The sequence below is a fragment of the Sinocyclocheilus anshuiensis genome, unplaced genomic scaffold (assembly GCF_001515605.1).
Source record: "Sinocyclocheilus anshuiensis isolate Anshui unplaced genomic scaffold, SAMN03320099.WGS_v1.1 scaffold439, whole genome shotgun sequence".
Lineage (NCBI taxonomy): Eukaryota > Metazoa > Chordata > Actinopteri > Cypriniformes > Cyprinidae > Sinocyclocheilus > Sinocyclocheilus anshuiensis.
The window spans coordinates 428-19,759 of NW_015552572.1; the positions used below are offsets into that span (position 1 = coordinate 428).

At 35.2% G+C, this 19,332-nt stretch overlaps 2 protein-coding genes and 1 pseudogene across 3 annotated transcripts; all 3 read right to left on the reverse strand.

Moving 5' to 3' along the window:
• Positions 1-224: 224 nt before the first annotated feature.
• LOC107665080 (H-2 class I histocompatibility antigen, K-D alpha chain-like) lies at positions 225-2,426 on the reverse strand. Its single transcript, XM_016455834.1, has 5 exons — positions 2,351-2,426; positions 1,548-1,784; positions 1,388-1,446; positions 1,180-1,312; positions 225-538 (listed from the first exon to the last, which is right to left on the reverse strand). The coding sequence occupies exons 1-5, from the start codon at positions 2,424-2,426 to the stop codon at positions 225-227; spliced, it is 819 nt and encodes a 272-aa protein (XP_016311320.1).
• Positions 2,427-3,150: 724 nt separating this feature from the next.
• On the reverse strand, positions 3,151-8,549 carry LOC107665092 (zinc-alpha-2-glycoprotein-like). 2 transcript variants are annotated; one of them, XM_016455843.1, is made up of 8 exons: positions 8,160-8,549; positions 7,717-7,953; positions 7,567-7,625; positions 7,359-7,491; positions 6,671-6,949; positions 6,299-6,424; positions 4,155-4,210; positions 3,151-3,644 (listed from the first exon to the last, which is right to left on the reverse strand). In XM_016455843.1, the coding sequence occupies exons 1-7, from the start codon at positions 8,215-8,217 to the stop codon at positions 4,164-4,166; spliced, it is 939 nt and encodes a 312-aa protein (XP_016311329.1). In that variant the 5' UTR covers positions 8,218-8,549; the 3' UTR covers positions 3,151-3,644; positions 4,155-4,163. The 2 variants fall into 2 exon arrangements, with proteins under 2 accessions (XP_016311329.1, XP_016311328.1); XM_016455842.1 differs by having other exon boundaries at positions 7,359-7,625.
• A 137-nt stretch (positions 8,550-8,686) lies between these two features.
• LOC107665081 (major histocompatibility complex class I-related gene protein-like) overlaps positions 8,687-19,332 on the reverse strand; it is an 11,912-nt pseudogene continuing 1,266 nt past the window's right edge.

Genomic DNA, 19,332 nt, shown 5'->3' on the forward strand with positions numbered 1-19,332 from the left:
ATAACCCCGTAGCAGATCTATACAGGTGGAGCTGGAGGGTTTCAGAGAACTCTGAAAGCGTGCTGCAGGAATCTTTAGTGAATGCTAGCCAGCCATATAAATGCAAGGCAGTAAGCTCATTGGCTGCATATGCAGCATGAACCAATCAGCTTGTGCCAAGTCGTTTAACTCTCTGAATATCATCAGTTACGTTAACACCCTGTCAGAATGCGCCATCTAGAGTTTCATGACTGAACTATATATTTATGATGATATTTACCCCATTCTTCTGAAACTGGTTCTGTCAGGCTGCTGTGAATGACAGAACAGTCATAAATCCCTTCATGACTTCTGTCGATCTCCACACTGGTTCTCATCTGAAAGGATCCATCATCATTTGGTCTGATTCCAGAAGATGTCTGATCTTTAAGGACAGTTTTGTTAAACCTAATGTCCATCTCAATATCTCTGGGGTAAAAGCCAGTGGTCAGACAGATCAAAACCTGCTTATTTTGATCATTAGGAGCTTTCCTCAAAATTATGTGAACATTTGGTTTACCTGGAGAAGAAAGAAGCAGAAAATCTAATTATTTACAAATAATCTGGTTCTGTGTGCTGTGAAAGAAAAAAAAGTTCTGTTGTAGAAAAGAAAGTAAGTTTACAGATTTGGAACAACATGAGAATAAATAATGTAAATGATGACAGAATGATCCCTTTGTGGGTAAACTATCACTTTAACCAAAGATTTGGTGCATTAATCTAATACAGAGTTTCCCAAATTTCAGGCGGTGTAAGACATAATAATAATAAATAAATAAGTAATATACAAGTGTTTTGACACAAAGGGCTGCTTATTAAAGGGGTCATATGATGTTGCTAAAAAGAACATTATTTTGTGTATTTGGTTTAATTAAATGCATTTATGCGATTTAAGGTTAAAAAAACACATTATTTTCCACATACTGTACATTATTCTTTAAGAACTGCAGACCTAAAAGCAATGAAGGTACAGCTTATTTGCTAAAATGTACTGAAACTAAACATGCATACAATGAAAAGGAGCAATTCGAAAAGCACATTTTCAGAAATGAGAACTCATTATCAGTATTTATTTGTTATTGGATGATGATAAATCACCTCTTTATCAAACAAGAATTATTCATTAATATTTTACTTATTTATTATGCATTTAGAACTTACTCTTTCTGGTGTTGTTAAATGTGGAGATCCAGTTAATGCAGTTCTTGAGGTAATGCTTGAGGAACTGGTTTCTTCCAGTTTGCTGATCACATTTCATTTTGGTTTCTTTAGCTTTGGGGTTTTTATCAATCCACTGCAGAGTGTCAGAATCAAAAGCCATAAAATCCTCTCCATCAAATCCATATTCATCAAATGCTCTCAGACTCACTGTTCCATCAGGAAGCTTCTCCAGTTCACAACCAATCATTCTCTGAAGAACATGGAGCTCTACAATCACAGAACAACACTCACGATAAACTTGCAGTACATAAAAATACAAGAAATTTCATAACGTGCCTGATAATTGATGACTAAAGCATGAAACTCACCAGAACACTGAGAGTCTGTGCAGTTTGACAGAGTGTTTAACTGATGTAGGAACCAGTCTCTAGAATCAGGTGGTTCTTCAGGAGCACTGATCCAGTCATCTTCAGTCAGAATCCAGTCTCTTTCTTCATTACTGTAGTGTTTGATCTGTCTGTCATCAGCAACAGCTCCAGCACTGAACTCTGGGAAAGTGTCTGCTTTGGAAAGAGCTGTAAACTTGAAGTGGAGGGAATGTTTCTCTGAGGAACAGACCGTATAAAACACAAGCAATGACAAAACGTAAAAGGACTGACAAATGGTGGATAAACCTGAAAACAAACTCTAAAGTACACTGAAAAATTTGACATAATATTTTATATTATTATAAAACTATTTATAGTGTGTTTGTTAGTGACTAAATATGATCTAAAATATTAAAATGAACAATTAACATTAAAAACCATCAGCATCCGACCACACGTCGTTTTATTAGCCTATGGTAAAACAAACCGTGAAAAGTAAAATAGAGAATGCAATAGCACACCAAGAGCTTGTTGATGTAAATAAACCGTACAATTAAATAAACTGTCCTCCGAGCGCGAATACTGACCGTACAACAAAAAAATAAACACAAAACACAAAAACATTCTACACAGAAAATGATTAAAAACTAGAGCCTATCAAATATTTGTTGTCCTTTACATTTTCGATGACTGCACTATGCTAAAAGCTAACAGCTCGCACGAGGGGGCCCCGACTCCAATGAGCCTTTTTCTTCTTCGTAATGTTTTACGGCGGTTGGCATCCAGCGTAATTGGCGCATTACCGCCACCATCTGCTCCGGAGTGTGGATCAGACAACAGGTTCACAGGCTGTATCCGAAATCGCCCCCATACCCTCATTGACTATTCCCTACATTAGGTCACTAATTCAGTTCGCTTGAAGGAATGAATGAAAACAAGTGAGTGAATTCAGACACTCAGTGCACCAGATAGTTTGTGCTTGCTGTTTAATAATCACTTAAAACTGGCAAATTGGCAGCTCCAGTAGAAAGATTAAAGGATTTATCTTGAACTCTGTCATGGAAATTATGTATAGACTCTGGTTAAACAATTTAATAGTCAATTTACAATTAATTTGTCACCTAGGCTACGCACTCACTCAATCATCTCTGTCACTTACAGTGGTGGCAAATGTAGTTTTGGCCTCTGTAACTGCAGATCTAACCACCTAGAAAGGATGTGCTGTTGTTTTATTCCAGTGCCTCATTGCGTCCGATATTCATTTTGCTTTTTTGCCTTTACAAGTATTACATAGCAGCAGAAAAGGGATGCAAACTCATCATGGGTGAAAAAGGTGAGAAAGACACGCAACCCACAAAAAAAAAGTCGGAGAGAGTCGACTTGTAACCCGAAGGTCACGGGTTCGAGTGTCAGGTCCAGCATGAATTGTCGGTGGGTGGAGTGAATAACCAGTGCTCTCTCAACCCTCAATACCACGACTGAGGTGAGACCCTTGAGCAAGAACCGAACCCCCAACTGCTCCCCGGGCGCCGCAGAAATATGGCTGCCCACTGCTCCGGGTGTGTGTTCATGGTGTGTGTGTGCGCGCACTTGGATGGGTTAAATGCAGAGCAGAAATTCAGAGTATTGGCCACACGTCACTTCACTTCATAACACATTTTAGCATTGTACATTACATCAGTTTTATAGTAGATCAAAAAGGATTTGCATCTATACACATATGTGTAGATTAATCTCAAAAGGGATTTGCACCTACAGTATACACCTATGTGTAAATTCTAATCAAAATAAACATTTTAGATTTAAAAAAAAAAATGCGTGAGATTAAGATGAGATTAAATTAAATGAGATTAAAAAATGCTAGGCTATAAGTGGCCACATATTGGCCATAAAATTCTTCAATGGAATTTTTACCTCCTTAATAGTGTAACAGTGTAAGACTGAGCTATTTGAGTCAACATTTGACTCAACTGATGATATTTATGTCTATCCAAAAGAGAAGGAAACCTGTTTGAAACCAGTCCTTTGCATTTCTTTTTTATAAATCCTGAGATGGTTCATTTAATTTAATTTCATATCTCCCAAACGTCCATTTGCCTGAAACAACAACCGAGAATTATGTTACACATGTAACCCATATGAGGTATGTTTTTGATTCGTTGAAGAAACGGTCAAACATGAAAAAAGCAGCATCATATTTCAACTAAGCATAAAGGAACATAAATGGGTACTGTCATAATGATGCATTCTTATTAAAATAGAGGTGACACAGGTTAGAAACATTTGAAGGAACAAAAACAAAAAATGAAAACATACTACATTTTTTGCAGAACCAGAAAGTAAAAGCACAGTGTAATTGAATGTGTAATCAGTGTTCTTTTAATCTAATCAACCCCAGTTAATTAACCCCAGTTCAGTCGGTTAGAAACGTTTGAAGGAACAAAAACAAAAAATTAAAACACTACATTTTTTGCAGAACCAGAAAGTAAAAGCACAGTGTAATTTAATGTGTAATCAGTGTTCTTTTAATCTAATCAACCCCAGTTAATTAACCCCAGTTCAGTCGGTAGATCCATTACCAAAAAAAACATAACTGGACTGGCGTACCTTCATAATTTAAATTATGTTCCTCTCTCCACCATCATCGCAAACGTATGTGTGATCTAGAAAGACACAGATTATATGAAAACATGTACCTATACATCTAAAAAAAAATTAGAAATATACTGCCAAAACTGTTCATCTCTAGTTCATAGAGTTTAAAATGTCAAAACAAGGATATATAAAAACAAGAGATTTAATGCAAGACACTACTGGCAAAACCATTGTTTTTCATACACTGGTCAATTTTAAGATTTTGGCTATTTTGCTTTCATAACATGTCTTCTTTCAGACTAGTGGACAGAAAACATCCTAAATAATACAAATTTAAGTGTAAGTTTTCTCTGGCTGATGACAGTATTTTCTGATTTACAGAGAAATCTAACATCCCCTCGGTAAAAACCTCTAATATGTCAACAAAATTAAACAAGAATTCTGAACTTGGCTTTATCCAATGTTCAGATTCATGTTCTGGAAAATTATGCAAATTAGTTCATATTAAATTAGAGTGTGTCATTTGCATATTCAAAATATAATTTCAGTAAAATTGGAATACAAAAAATAGTTTCAATTCTTAAAGTCCGTGTGAGCCGGAAGCTGCTGCTGACTTTATTTCATTAAAGTAACGTATTTCTAACTGAAAGGGAATATTGAATAGAGTGCGGGGTTTTATTTTTGCGCTCCTTGGCTCCTCCTCTCCATATCTCATTCATAGCAAACTAACGGTTGGAGGGATGTGGTTAAGGATTTTCTGGCCAAGCTATTCATAGTTTTCACGTGACTCGTTACGCCTACGTCATACGCTCGACCGCCTTGTTGTGAACGCCTGCTTGAGCGACCAGAAGCTGGACATTAGTTGATAAAGTTTTAAGAATCTATATTTTTGTTAAACTAACGCATCGTTTCGCTTCAGAAGGCCGTTATTAACACCATGGAGCCATGTGGAGTAGTTTTATGATGGATGGATACTTTTTTTTTCAGATTCAGAAACGGGGGCACCATTCACTGCAATTATACAGATTGGAACAGACAGGACAATGTCGAATTTAACTCCGAATGTGTTCGTCTGAAAGAGGAATGTCAAACATGCCTAGGATGCCTTGGGGGTGAGTAAATCAAATGGTTCAGGTCATACTTAGAAGGGAGAGGTTATTATGTGAGTATAGGAGAGCATAAGTCTAAGTGGACGTCCATGACATGCAGAGTCCCACAAGGCTCAATTCTTGCACCGCTCTTGTTTAGCCTGTATATGCTCCCACTAAGTCAAATAATGAGAAAGAACCAAATTGCCTATCACAGCTATGCTGATGATAAAACTTGTCTTGCCTTGCCTAAATCTTGGACTAATTTTCATTTTTGGGTGAACTATCCCTTTAAGTAGTAATGTAGTAAGACCTTTTTGATGATGCATACTTTGTACAGGCAAGCAGATGAACCCAGAATATAAACGCAATGCGCAAAGTTTAATATTAAATGTTTTCCCATAGAAAACCATTATAAAGAAAACACTTAACCATTTAGCATACTGCGTTCATATTCCGAGCTCATCTGCTTGCCTGTATAAAGCATGAATCATACTGAATTTGATCTTTTAATGACACTGCTTTAAAGCCACATTAAGTGTTTTCACATTAAACGTTTTAGAATTTGCGCCGGGTGTTTTATATGTTGCAAATGGCCAAAAATTGCATTTTGTTCACATATCTTTGTTTTATCCTTGACCTAAATGATCTAACTATTTTTGGATTGGAAACGGATGGAAAATTGAAAGGCTTGTGCTGCAGATCTATAGATGTTTTGCCCGCCAGGTCTCCAGTCACGTGACTGAAAACTATGAATGGCCCAAGCCGTCAAACTGACGTCATCAGAGAAGGCATGCCATTCCAGAGCATAAGCAAATGATCAGATTTTGATTAAAGATTACCAAGACAAACAATTTTTTTCAGTGGATTAATTGTTGACCTTAAGACTATAATGTGGGCCAACAAAATAAATATTGTAAATTTTGATTTCATGCGGACTTTAATATGATAAATCAGCTGTGGAGGTATGATGACAACTATTAGTTCATTTTTTTTACCCTGTTCACCTGTAGAGTCTTTCCTTAAAACAACAATGAACATTGTTAATATTGAATATTTATAACTCACCATTTGACTTTTTCCTTTTGTAGATGCAGTAACAAATCACAGCGAGAACTAGAACTAGAACTAGAACTGCTGCTCCTGCTATAACAAACCATAGAAATTCTGTTTCACAGTCAAAACATGCTCCATCTGCAAAATAAATAAAAAATAAATTACAAATGTTGTTTTTAATAAATATTTTAACTGTTGAACTGAATTGAGGCACTTTAACTGTAATCATTTGTAAACAGAAACATTTATCAATTTCAGCATTATCATGTTCTACTTCTACAATGTAATTATAATGTGCCTACTTGTATTTACATTTCATAATTTTAATGTAGAAGACTCATTTTGCTTGTATTCACTTAAGACTGTATGTATGATGATATTTACCCCATTCTACTGACACTGGTTCTGTCAGGCTGCTGTGAATGACCAAACAGTCAAAAGATCCCTTGTCTTTACTGTCGATCTCCACACTGGATCTCATCTGAAAGGCTTCATCATCATTTGGTCTGATTCCAGAAGATGTTTGTCTCTCAATGTTAATTCTGTTCAATCTGATGTTCATCTCAATATCTCTGGGGTAGAAACCAGTGGTCAGACAGATCAGAACCAGCTTACTGTGATCATCAGGAGCTCTCCTCGCAAACACACGAACATCCGGTGAATCTGGAGCAGCAGAAATCATAATGAAAGTAACAAATACAATTTGACAAAGAATTTGGTTTTATGTGTAAAGCTATTATATTCTTCACATTCATTCACGTATTCATGTGTGTAAATGATCACAATTACACCTAAGAAGTAACCCCTATACATGAATACAACCTTAAAAGAGTTTTTGTAATTAAAAGTGTTTCACAATGTGAAGGGCTGCTGATGTGTCATTTTTTAGATACAAACCCAGAAAGTTAAATCAAACACTCAAATAATGACATTTCAACTAAATGTGTCCTCAACGATGTTACATTTTCAACTCATCATTACGTATTTTTCACTACATGATGATCTCCTGAACTAATGTCATGCTCACACTTACAAGAAAAGAGCTAATTAAAGTGATCCGATCAGAACTTACTCTTTTGTGTGTAATTAAAGGTGGAGATCCAGTTCATGCAGGTCTTGAGGTAATGATGCAGGAGTTCATTGCGCACTGTTTGAAGGTCCCAATGCATTTTGGTTTCTTTAGCTTTGGGGTTTTTATCAATCCACTGCAGAGTGTCAGAATCAAAGGCCATAAAATCCTCTCCATCAAATCCATATTCATCAAATGCTCTCAGACTCACTGTTCCATCAGGAAGCTTCTCCAGTTCACAACCAATCATTCTCTGAAGAACATGGAGCTCTACAATCACAGAACAACACTCACGATACATGTACATTAATATATGCAGTTTCATAACATATCTGATCATTGATGTGTAAATTAAACTCACCAGAACACTGAGAGTCTGTGCAGTTTGACAGAGTGTTTAACTGATGTAGGAACCAGTCTCTAGAATCAGGTGGTTCTTCAGGAGCACTGATCCAGTCATCTTCAGTCAGAATCCAGTCTCTTTCTTCATTACTGTAATGTTTGATCTGTCTGTCATCAGCAACAGCTCCAGCACTGAACTCTGGGAAATTGTCTGCTTTGGAAAGAGCTGTAAACTTGAAGTGGAGGGAATGTTTCTCTGAGAAACAGACCGTATAAAACACAAGCAATGACAAAACGTAAAAGGACTGACAAATGGTGGATAAACCTGAAAACAAACTCTAAAGTACACTGAAAAATTGTAATTTATTTTTACATTATATTTTATACTATTATAAAACTATTTATAGTGTGTTTGTAAGTGACTGTCGACCGTCTACCGAAACTAATAAACCGTGTTCTTACCTTGCTGCGCATCGCTAAGATAAAATAATAAAAAAATGAATACAAAACACAAAAACATTCTACACAGGAAATGTTTAAAAACTAGAGCCTATCATTTTTTTTCGTTCTTTTCATTTTCGATAACTGCCCTGAGGAGATCTACATCAGACTGAAAGTTGATTTTTTGTCTCTTCCGGGTTGTATTGAGAGCACTGCTGCTCCTCATCGGAGGCTTAGTAATATTACACTTTCGCTTTCACTCCTGGGTAGGGTTGCACCAGCCATTCGTAAATTCTGACTTAAATTAGAACGTTAAGTCCACACTAGAGGCTTAGTAACTAGCCTACTAGCTAGTTTGTAACTAAATCTATACATTATTTGGTTGCACCAGTTGTTCGTAAGGCAGGACGTTGCAAGTAGGTCGTAAGCTCTCCGTAAAGTAATGCGTAGTCGCATAACATGACGTTTACCCTAAATCATCCAATAGAAACCTTCAAATACGCGAGCAGAACTTGTTTAAATGCTATGAATTTTAATTTATCAATCCTTCATTCTAACTTCTTCTGCCTCACGTATACTAACGGTAAAAATATAAACAAGTTTCCATTAAAAACGACACATTAATAACATTAGTCTATATGTAAGCTATTTTTATATGTAAATACCATTCAGAAACTGTAATTGAAATAATTAATATGGACCAATAACTACCAGAGGTGTAAAATCCAGGTTCAGAAAGTACAAGTCCTCCACAGTATTTTGTTCCAATCACCTGGATTTGCTAATTAGCACAGTTTTTCAGCCAGGAGATCAGAGATGGGACCAAGTCATTCCTTTCAAGCCACAAGCAAGTCTTCAAGTCATATCCCAAGTCCTCAAAGAGTTAAAGTTAATTACATAATTATTGAGTAATTGAATGATGATTGTGCATTAGTGATGAACAGCTGCTGTGAACGATCAACTTCACTGAAGAAAAGAGAAACACAAGAACTGACTTCAGCCACAGCCTTGGATGAAATCAATTGAAAAGAAAAAAAAATCTCTCAAGATCTGATTAAACAACTCCACAAACAGCATCACCAGCTTCACTCATTACTAACCAGACTGACTTTATTGCATGTCTGCAGAATCTCTTACTGAGAATGAACAGAGGTTTAGATGTTGATGTTTTATTGGTCAAGAAAAAAACAACAACACACTGACACCATTATTGTGGTCAGTGTTTGCTTTAGTTGGTCTCTTGACTCTTTTAGGAATTCAAAGTAATCTGCTTCTAGGCAATTTCAATATTGTTTCACAAGAAACATTTCAACATTTCTGAATCAAACCTTGAAGTAGCAGATGAGCTTACTTTCGGCCTGTAACTCATGATTAATGAACATCATGAAGTGATCTCTCTCTTGGGTTTATTGTCGGACTTTCAGCTATTACTGAAGAGCAAAAAAAATCTGATTACACAAATGCCACCGTAATGCTTTAATATTGGGAAAAAAAAAAAGAGAGCGCTGTATTGCCTCAGGCTTTTAGACATAAACACTTATCATATGATCCTCAACAGTGGTGACAATAATTTGTCATACTGCAGTGCATGATGGGAGTTTTTACTATGGTGTTACCCAGCATGCATTGCAGCATGAAACACTTAGTTGATTGTCACCATTGCTGAGATTCATATGCTGGTTCTTGATGTCTGTGTGTGTCTAAACTGACCAAAAGCTCATATATGTATGTTATATCATATCACATGAATTCAAATTTTGTTCACATTACCTAATAGAGCAATACATTGCTCTAAAACCTCACAAGGTTTATTATGCAAAACCCTAACATCTAAATGAACAAAAGTTATTTCAATTGTGAGCAGGCCTACTCATGAAGACCACCTGATCATATAATTACAGCTATTATTTTCTCACTATACAACACATCATGTAGTGTTACAGAGAGAGCTCTAACACAGGAGTCGAGGGTCAAGAGCCCAACTAAAGTAAACACTGATCTCTGTGATGGTGGCATTATTTTAACCAATAAAACATCAACGTCTGATCCTCTGTAATTCTCAATAACAGCAGGTGTTCATCACTAATGCACAATCATCATTTAATTAATCACTTAATTATCTCATTAACTTTAACTCTTTGAGGACTTGGGATTTGACTTGAGACTTGCTTGTGACTTGAAAGGAATGACTTGGTTCCTCCTCTGGTGAAATCAGCTGAGCTCATGGGTGGAATAAAAATATGGCAGGACTTGTACTTTCTGACCCCTGGATTTTATTACTATTACTATTTCAATACTCCTTGGGACTAAATTGGCCCACTTTCTAGTATGTAAAAGTATACTCTTAAGTATACTTTAAGTATAACAGTAGTAAACTTTGAGTACACAACTAGTTTACATCAAAATGTTTAGCTTGTACTGCAACTATACTAAAAGTGAACTTATAGGTATACTGATAGTTTACTAATTACATACTTGTAGTAGCATTTTTAGTACACTTCGAAGTATAGTCTCAGTAAAGTACTAGTTTAGTAGTTTTATATTGCAAGTATACTCGTAAGTTTTCTTTAAGTGAACTTTACATCATACTTTAAGTATACTAATATGTCCCTATTTAGATATTAATTTGTATATATTTTGTTACTACTAATAGCACACTTGAATAAACTTCTTTTTCATAAGGGTAACCCAATTTCTTGCGTCCCCATGAGTAGCAATTACAGTCTAAATAGGGCTGTTAATGCCATTTTAGTTTATGATCAGAATGTCAGAGACACGGACATATGCGTTCTGTTTTAATAAATAACTTTAAGAAGAGTCAGACTCACTGGTGGTGTCTTCAGCATTTTCTGCGTTTCTGAAACTTTAAACATTAACACAGTCATTATCCTCTTCTATCCACATTTATGAAACTTTAAAGGACTTATATTAATACTCACTTAGACGTTTAACATATTTTCTCAAGCGATAAAATGAGAGAACTGATGGAAAAAACAATCGAATAAACTCCAAATCCAACCAACACCCACAGTACGCTCAGGCTACTTTTAGCGACATCCTCGAAATGCTCGGACTCCGGTTGGCCTACATATGTCACAGAACAAACATCCATTAGTTTAGGTTAAAGGTGCAAAATTAAAAGTAACACTAATAATGTTCATTAAGATTTCAGTTTGGAGCTCTCCAGCTACTTCTATGCTGTTTTAGTTTGTTTGCACTATTTAAAGATGTTTTACTAGGACATGTTTGTGAATGTAAACAGGTGGAGAAGAAATCATATCGATAAACTCACTGAATTCATCCCTTAGGGAAAAAAGTGAAGAAAAAAAAAATTACGATTTCAAACGAATCACATCGTAAAATTCATAAGAAAATGCCACTTTGTAAAACTGTGCAGTATTTTACGAATTGGTGATTTTCATATGAAGTGGGTCAGATTCTGCTTCTGAAGTCATCTTATGAATCCATAGATCAAACTTTCATCTTCTCACAACATGAAGCCAGTTGTACATGAAGAGACAAAAGTGAAAATGAGACTAGACAGACCTTCATCATCATGCTGGACGGGTTTGAATGAACTGACTCCATTCGAGCTCTGCTGCTCATCAGGTGACGGCACACTTACATTTTTCGAGTACTCCATTACATCTGTCACAGAACAAACATCCATTATTGATCAAGAATCTACCAATCTACATGGCTTGGCAAATGTTATGTTTGGATAACGTCTTCCTCTGGTGTTCCAAACAAATAAACACAAGTGCAGAAAATTCTCTGCTTTTATCTATGCTTTTTTGAGCATTAAATAATGGTGTCAATCAGGGCCACATTAAGACTATCAGAGGCCCTCTGCCTTTACCTCTTGAGAGGTGCTTTATCTATTGGAACTACTCCCTATTCACTCCGTCTTCTTAATTACAAAGCGCAAGTTACCAGTCTTTTATTTTTCAGGAATAAATGCCATTGACAAAACATCTGATCCTATACGTCTGTCATATAAAAAAATATACACAAATATCACTGCATGAACTACACATTGGCACATAGTCTGAACTATTTGCACAGGCTATTTAGAAGAACTGCCTAGCTCCATCTTCCTATAAAAAAAAAAAAAAATGTCATATACAAAATTTCACTCAGTTTCATTTAGAATTTCATATAAAAACTAGGCAAACATTTTACTTTACCAACATTTTTTATATATATATTTTTTCAATTCCTTAAGCTTTTTCAGGACAAAAAAATCCCTTATGATGTCAGAAAAGTTAAACTCCCTCAGTATATCATTTTCTATGGACATGTGCATCAGATTAAGTCTTTCTTTTGCCATTGTTGATTGCACTGTTTTTTTTAACCAACTTTAAACGTTCTGCAGATGCGTTTAAGACTGCTAAAGTTCAAAAAGCAGATTTTTTTGAGACAAGGGCTGCATTTTCCAAAAGCAACGTAAACCTAGATCGTAGATCTATTTCCACCAATGGTCTGTATGATCAATTTATCTCACAATGCTTTTGAGCATGGGTTCTGTTTGTTTTTGATGCAATGCGACGCTCACATCCGGTGGAGGCAAGTGCCCTATTTAAGGGACTGAATGCCAGTTAGTGATGGGTTGTTCAATGTGAAGGAATCTTTAATATGACTCGGAAACTCAGGACTTGCCTCAGAGAGTGATTCGTTCATTTTGTGTGCATGCGTAACATCCTATAGGTTTTGTACAGGAAACAGAAATGATTAGTGCATCTCCCGAGTCCCCGAGCTGCAATGAATTAATTTCTGTTTCTTGTCATTTGGCCTTGGCTGCATTATAGTCTTGTCTTATTTGAAATGCGATTTAAATTATATTCTGCTGAAATGAACGAAATAACTTAATCATAAGCTCCGGTGAGAATATGCTAGTCCAAGTTTTGTTTACAGCAAAGGAAAACCAGTCTCCTCTCCTCTCAGATTCTCATTTTGTACTTCTAATTCTCTCCTCTGCACTTACGCGTTTGTCACTTCTCACCAGAGTTTACGCTATGCCTACGTCATCCACTACTCTCTCGTGAACGAGCGTACAACAGTTAGCGGAAGCTAGAGACTATGGTTTATAGTTTTCAATATTTTTCTTACGCAAAAAATCGATTTGCTTCAGAAGGCCTTTATTAACCCCCTGGAGCCATTTGGAGCACTTTTTATGATGGATGGATGCACTTTTTTGGGCTTTAAAATCTCAACCCCCCATTCACTGCCATTATAAAGCTTGTAAATCATGGGGTAATTTTCATTTTTGGGTGAACTATGCCTTAAGTCCGCTTTTTATAGAGAGCTATAATAATATAGACTGTGCATTCTCATTCTGTTTGCTCTTTTTTTTTTTTTTTAAACACAGAAGTTTAAACTCATCAATGCCACTTTGTTCATTCTTGAAGTGAACTTTAGCTTGTTTGGTGAAATCTTTTTATGGTTTTGGACAGAAAGCGATGCATAAAATGTGGTTATAATTTTATGATTCTGTTTGTGAAGTGATCTTATGAATGCATAGATCAAACTTTGATCGGTCACACAACATAAAGCCAGTTGTAAATTGAGACAAAAGTGAAACTGAGATTAGACAGCCATACCTTCATCATTGTGCTTTAGGATCACTCTTAGCAGAATTATTTTTTGGTTCACCACACACTGATACTGAGATGGTTGAGATTGCAGGATCTCCAGGCTCTTCATCAACTGGAAGGATCCGTCTGCGTTTCGTCTGATGCCTTGTGAGTTCAGCAGCTCATCAGGTAACGGCGTCTGATTGTGTGTGATCTCCATCTGCACGTGTTTAGGGAAGAAGCCTGTGGCCAAACACACCAGAACCCACTTGTCTGATGATCCAGATGCTTTTACATAAGAGTAAGCTTCAGTACGACCTGCAAATCAGACAAAATTCATTGAGATAATGATAGATCCTTGATGTAGTCTCACGCAGCTATCAGTCAGGTCTACTTTGCAGAGAGAGAGAGAGAGAGAGAGAGAGAGAGAGAGAGAGAGAGAGAGAGAGCAAAAAGGCCATTGCTGCAAAGTAAAATACTGTAAAAATCTAGCCATGTTTTGTACACGATTTTATTCACTACATTAACAAGCTAAATTTATATTTAAACAATTTTCATTTTTAAATGAATTTAGAGAATTGAGTAAATTTTGTTTCATTTTATTCATTCCATTTCAGAAATTATTACTGCCATTGAATTCTATTACACTACCATTCAAACATTTTTAGGTAACGTAAGCTGTCCATATTTGTGTTTGATATTGCTTATAACAAATTCAAGAACAATAATAATAATAATAATAATAAAAATAATAATAATGCGTCCATAATTAAACTTTTGGCAGTTTATGTTAAAAATAGTAAAGAGATCAAGCCCTTGAATGTTTAAGGTAATCAGCTATTAATAAATATGTAGTGACAGATGATACTACGTTGTCTCTGATGATTTCTGCTGCTGTTCTGTGTCCAGAAAATCACAATTGCTTAATATTCCAGTAAAAAATGATTTGAAATGATCCTAATTTTTTTTTTACAAAGCATTCTAAAATTACAACTTTGCAATTGGGGAAAAACAACATTTCAAACACATGGCTACAAAGAGAGATATCTATTTTTGGCAGAATTCTTATACAAAAAACAGATGCGTTTTCTAGGCTGATTTGTCCTGCATACTATTTAACTATTTCTCATATGGATAAAGGATATTATCTAGATCCGTATTTAAAAAAAAAAATAGTAGTAGTTGTTTCTCTAGCACACATTACTGTACACCATGAACTGAAGAGAAGGTGATTTATTAGAAATACATTTAATTCCAGTAACAATAACAAAGCTATCTATCCTTTAAAAAATGAATATTAAACACTTATGCAGTCCTGTTTGGTGAAATCACACACTTCATTTAAGATCATCAGCAGCAACACAAAACACAATACAACGGTTGTTTTCACGGCTCCTTTTCACAAACTGTGAGGATTTGTTTCACACAGTCAGTAACACTGCAACATCTAAACATCAATAAACTCACATTTAAAAAAATCCAATGTACAATTATAGAGCTATATTTGTGCTTTGGTTTTGTGTCATATTATCTTACAAAAACTAGTACACACTGTTTTATGGGTGCAACGGCTGAGAGAGTGATGTAAATTTGACATCTTTCTCTTCTGACAGCTGTCATCAATATCTCCTAGTTTATTTATTTGTTTGTTTGTTTTAGTCATGAAATGCTATCTTGGATTATTTGTTTTGCTACCGGAGCATGAGCATGCAAAAGTGATATGTAAAAATGGTCCATTAATGATTTAAATGCAAAATACTTCAAATACTGAAGTTCAATATTCAATACTGCTACATAAATAGCAAATATTATGTGCCAAACATGATTTTTTGATGAAGTTTTCTTCATCCAAAAAAAAAAAAGCAAAGATCATTGATGGTGGAAGTAACAAAAACAACTAAGAACAGGTAAAAAGCCTTAATTCTTTGCAGAATGGAGAGCGTAACTGAAGAATAGAGTTCATTATTAGAATGAAGCAAAATGACAAACATTTACATGAGAAGTGTGTATGAAAAAGCTTAACCAGAGACACATGCTACAAATATACAGAAGTATAAAACCAGAGCATCTGCTGCTCAAAATTGTACAGCAACATTATTCAGCACTGTCCCTGATTAATCAAATAAACTGCATTTCTAATCAGGACCTACAAACCACAATCTCAGTCCAGGCTGTGATACGGAGATATCATGATCCGTTCTTATTATACCCTTCTCTTCTTTTACTTTCAGGACTGGACATCTTTCCACAATCAGAGTGAAGTCTCATCTTCACTCCATGTTCGTCATCATAACTGCTCATCTGACCTAGAAAAAAATACAGCAGATAATATAAAACTTAACGGAGAAGCACATTCAGACATTCAGGGAAAACAGAGATGAACACAACACACATCTCTCACACAACAGGAGACAAAACACTTTACATTTCTTGAAACAATAATTTCTGAAAATTAATAGACTCTCAGTCTTAATGCACCTGTTTCTCATGGTTTCTCATTAAAATTCATGAAAGTAATTAATGTAAATTTAATGTCATAGAATAGCGTAGCACTAATAATAGCGGGGCACAGTCAGTTACAACGTTTCCCATCTGTGCAACTGGAATTTAAAACTGGTTAGTGTCTTCTGCTAGTTAACGACGCATTAAAGAACTATCTAAATAACGGATCTAAGATTAAAATAATAGCAAATTTGTCTAATTTTAAATAAACAATGAAAAATTTACTTCAGCCATAAATGTACTTTTGCTATGGTTAAATGTTCAGCGATATCTAAAGAAGATTTTAGAATTTTGGCACAATTGTTTCTGTGTATAGTGTTGATATGGCAATGAGTAAATACCGTACATTTTGTTATGTTAGCATGTGTGGAAATGTTTAAATCAGGAGTTTAACTAACCCTGCGTTAGTTTGTGCCCCGCTCACCCCACAGTACATAATGAGAGAGGTTTTGTTTTCCAGTTGAATTGGTTAATTTAAAAGTAGACATTTCAAGCTTTCTATAGATGTATTTCTCATGTCTGTGAGGTAAGCAGCCAATACTCTGAGTTTCGGTTCACTTTTGTGCCGCGCTCCAGTTCACGGAGACCGAAACGGCAGAAAGTGCATCCTGTTGGATTTCTTTATTTTACAAAAGCACAATGTCTTGTTGATATTGTGAGTGTACACAAATAAAAGTAGATCCTTTACATTTTCAAATGATGTATTATTACTCTTAACTGTATGGGCAAAAATGACAGAGGATTTTAAGTTGTTATCTGGAATAAAAGGCCATGACCGTAAACGTGCTAATAACTTCTACGCTCTGCACAAACACTTGGATACGTGCCTGATAGCTACTATTTATCACATTTATTTAGGTTAATGTTAGAGCGAATGCTACTACTTAATTACGTTTTAATGATAAGCCATATTTGAGGAGGATGAATGACAGGAGAGCGTTTGGATTTTTCTGCACGATATACTGTAATTACCACAAGGACCAGCTGTTAACGATCTGTCCGTCACAGACATGAACAGTTTTTTCTGCGGAGTGTCTATTTACAAAAATTGCAAATAGCATGCCTTGTCGGCAGAGGCTATTTACACTAACTCCACCCACCAACGTGTGGTTGGGCTAGACAACAGTACAAAAGCTGTTAAACAACAGCTCAATGATTTGTTTGCGTGTTATATTTGGTCTTGTGTTTATAAAAATATAATTAATTCATAAAATTAAACAAGATTGCAATGATTTTATTTGGTCATAAAGTTTCTGATTTGAACTTTAGTGGCAGTAACAAACAAGTTTGATTCATTTCCATGAATCATTTTAAACTGTGTGTTCCAATGAATCGATTCAAATGATTCAGTGTTTTGTTTTTATGTTTAAGTGTTCACAAAAAAATAATAAATTCATTAGCTGAAGCAAGATTGTGGTAATTTTATTTTTCCATCAAGTCTCTGATTTGAACTTCAGAAGTTCAAATGGTCTGTTTCAATGAATCGATTCAAATGATTCAATGATTTGTTTGGCTGTTATATTTGTTTTTGTTTATAAAATATCATAAACTGAAGCAAGATGATGATTTTGTTTGGTCATTAAGTTTATGATTTGAACTTTAGTGGCAGTAACAAACAAGTTTGATTCATTTCCATGAATCATTTTAAACTGTGCTCCAATGAGTCGATTCAAATGATTCAGTGTTTTGTTTTTATGTTTAAGTGTTCACAAAAAAATCATAAATTCATTAACTGAAGCAAGATTGTGGTAATTTTATTTTGCCATCAAATCTCTGATTTGAACTTCAGAAGTTCAAATGGTCTGTTTCAATGAATCGATTCAAATGATTCAATGATTTGTTTGGCTGTTATATTTGTTTTTGTTTATAAATATCATAAACTGAAGCAAGATGATGATTTTGTTTGGTCATTAAGTTTATGATTTGAATAGTAAAACGCAATTAAGTTTGATTCATTTCCATGAATCAACTCAAACTGAACTTTTCACTTAGTGCAAATAGCCGCTGCCTTTTTTTCTGTAATTAACCGATTAATAATAAAATCTTCTCTACTAAAGTTTAGTCGACTATTAAGGGGGCAGCCCAAGGAGATACCTTTGTGTGAAGGATGCTGCTCGGTTTTCATCTCCCTTCCAATCTGATCACCATAACTGCTCGTCTGAGCTAGAAAAAAAAAAATACAGTAGATTATATAAAAACTTCAGCTTGAATATATATACAGCAATTTTTCAATTCTCATTTGCTATGATCCTTGTAGTTTGTGATCATCAAATAAAATATTCGTAATGTCAAAGTATATACTGTCAAAACATTTTTTTCGAAATGTCTTTAAAACAATGCGATTTAAAAACAAAACATTAAAAAGCAAAAGTGTTGAATATTTATAACTCACCATTTAACCTTCTCTTTTTATAGATGCAGAAACAGATCACAATGAGAACTAGAACTATTGGAACTGTTATTAATACTACTCTTAAAGCCCACTGAGATACTGTTTCACAGTCGGCACAATTTCCAGCTGCAAAAAAGAAATAAATAAAAACACAAACATTGAAACCACGGAGTCAAAGCACTTTAAGTGTAATTGTGTGTGATCAGCAATATCAATGTTATGCTCTCTTTTTAATACTGAGTGACTTTACTGAGCTTCATCTGTTATTCATGCAGAAGCACTGTTAGTGTATAAAAGCCATTCTTCACACATTCAATCAAAGATGAATTTATGATGATATTTACCCCATTCTATTACAGTTGGTTCCGCCAGACTGCTGTGATTCACAAAACAGTCATAAAACTCTTTGTGGTTTCTGTCGATCTCCACACTGTCTCTCATCTGAAAGGATCCATCATCATTTGGTCTGATTCCAGAAGATGTTTGGTCCTTAATTATGCGTCTGTACAATCTGATATTCATCCTAACAGCTCTGGGGTAGAAGCCAGCGGTCAGACAGGTCAGATTCAGCTTACATTGATCATCAGGAGCTCTCCTCACAAACACACGAACATCTGGTGGGGCTGGAGGAGAAAATAATAATGCATTTAACAAAGAAACTTTTACAAATAATTTGGTTCTTTGTGCAAAAAAAAAAAAAAAAAAAAAAAAAAAAAAAAAAAAAAAA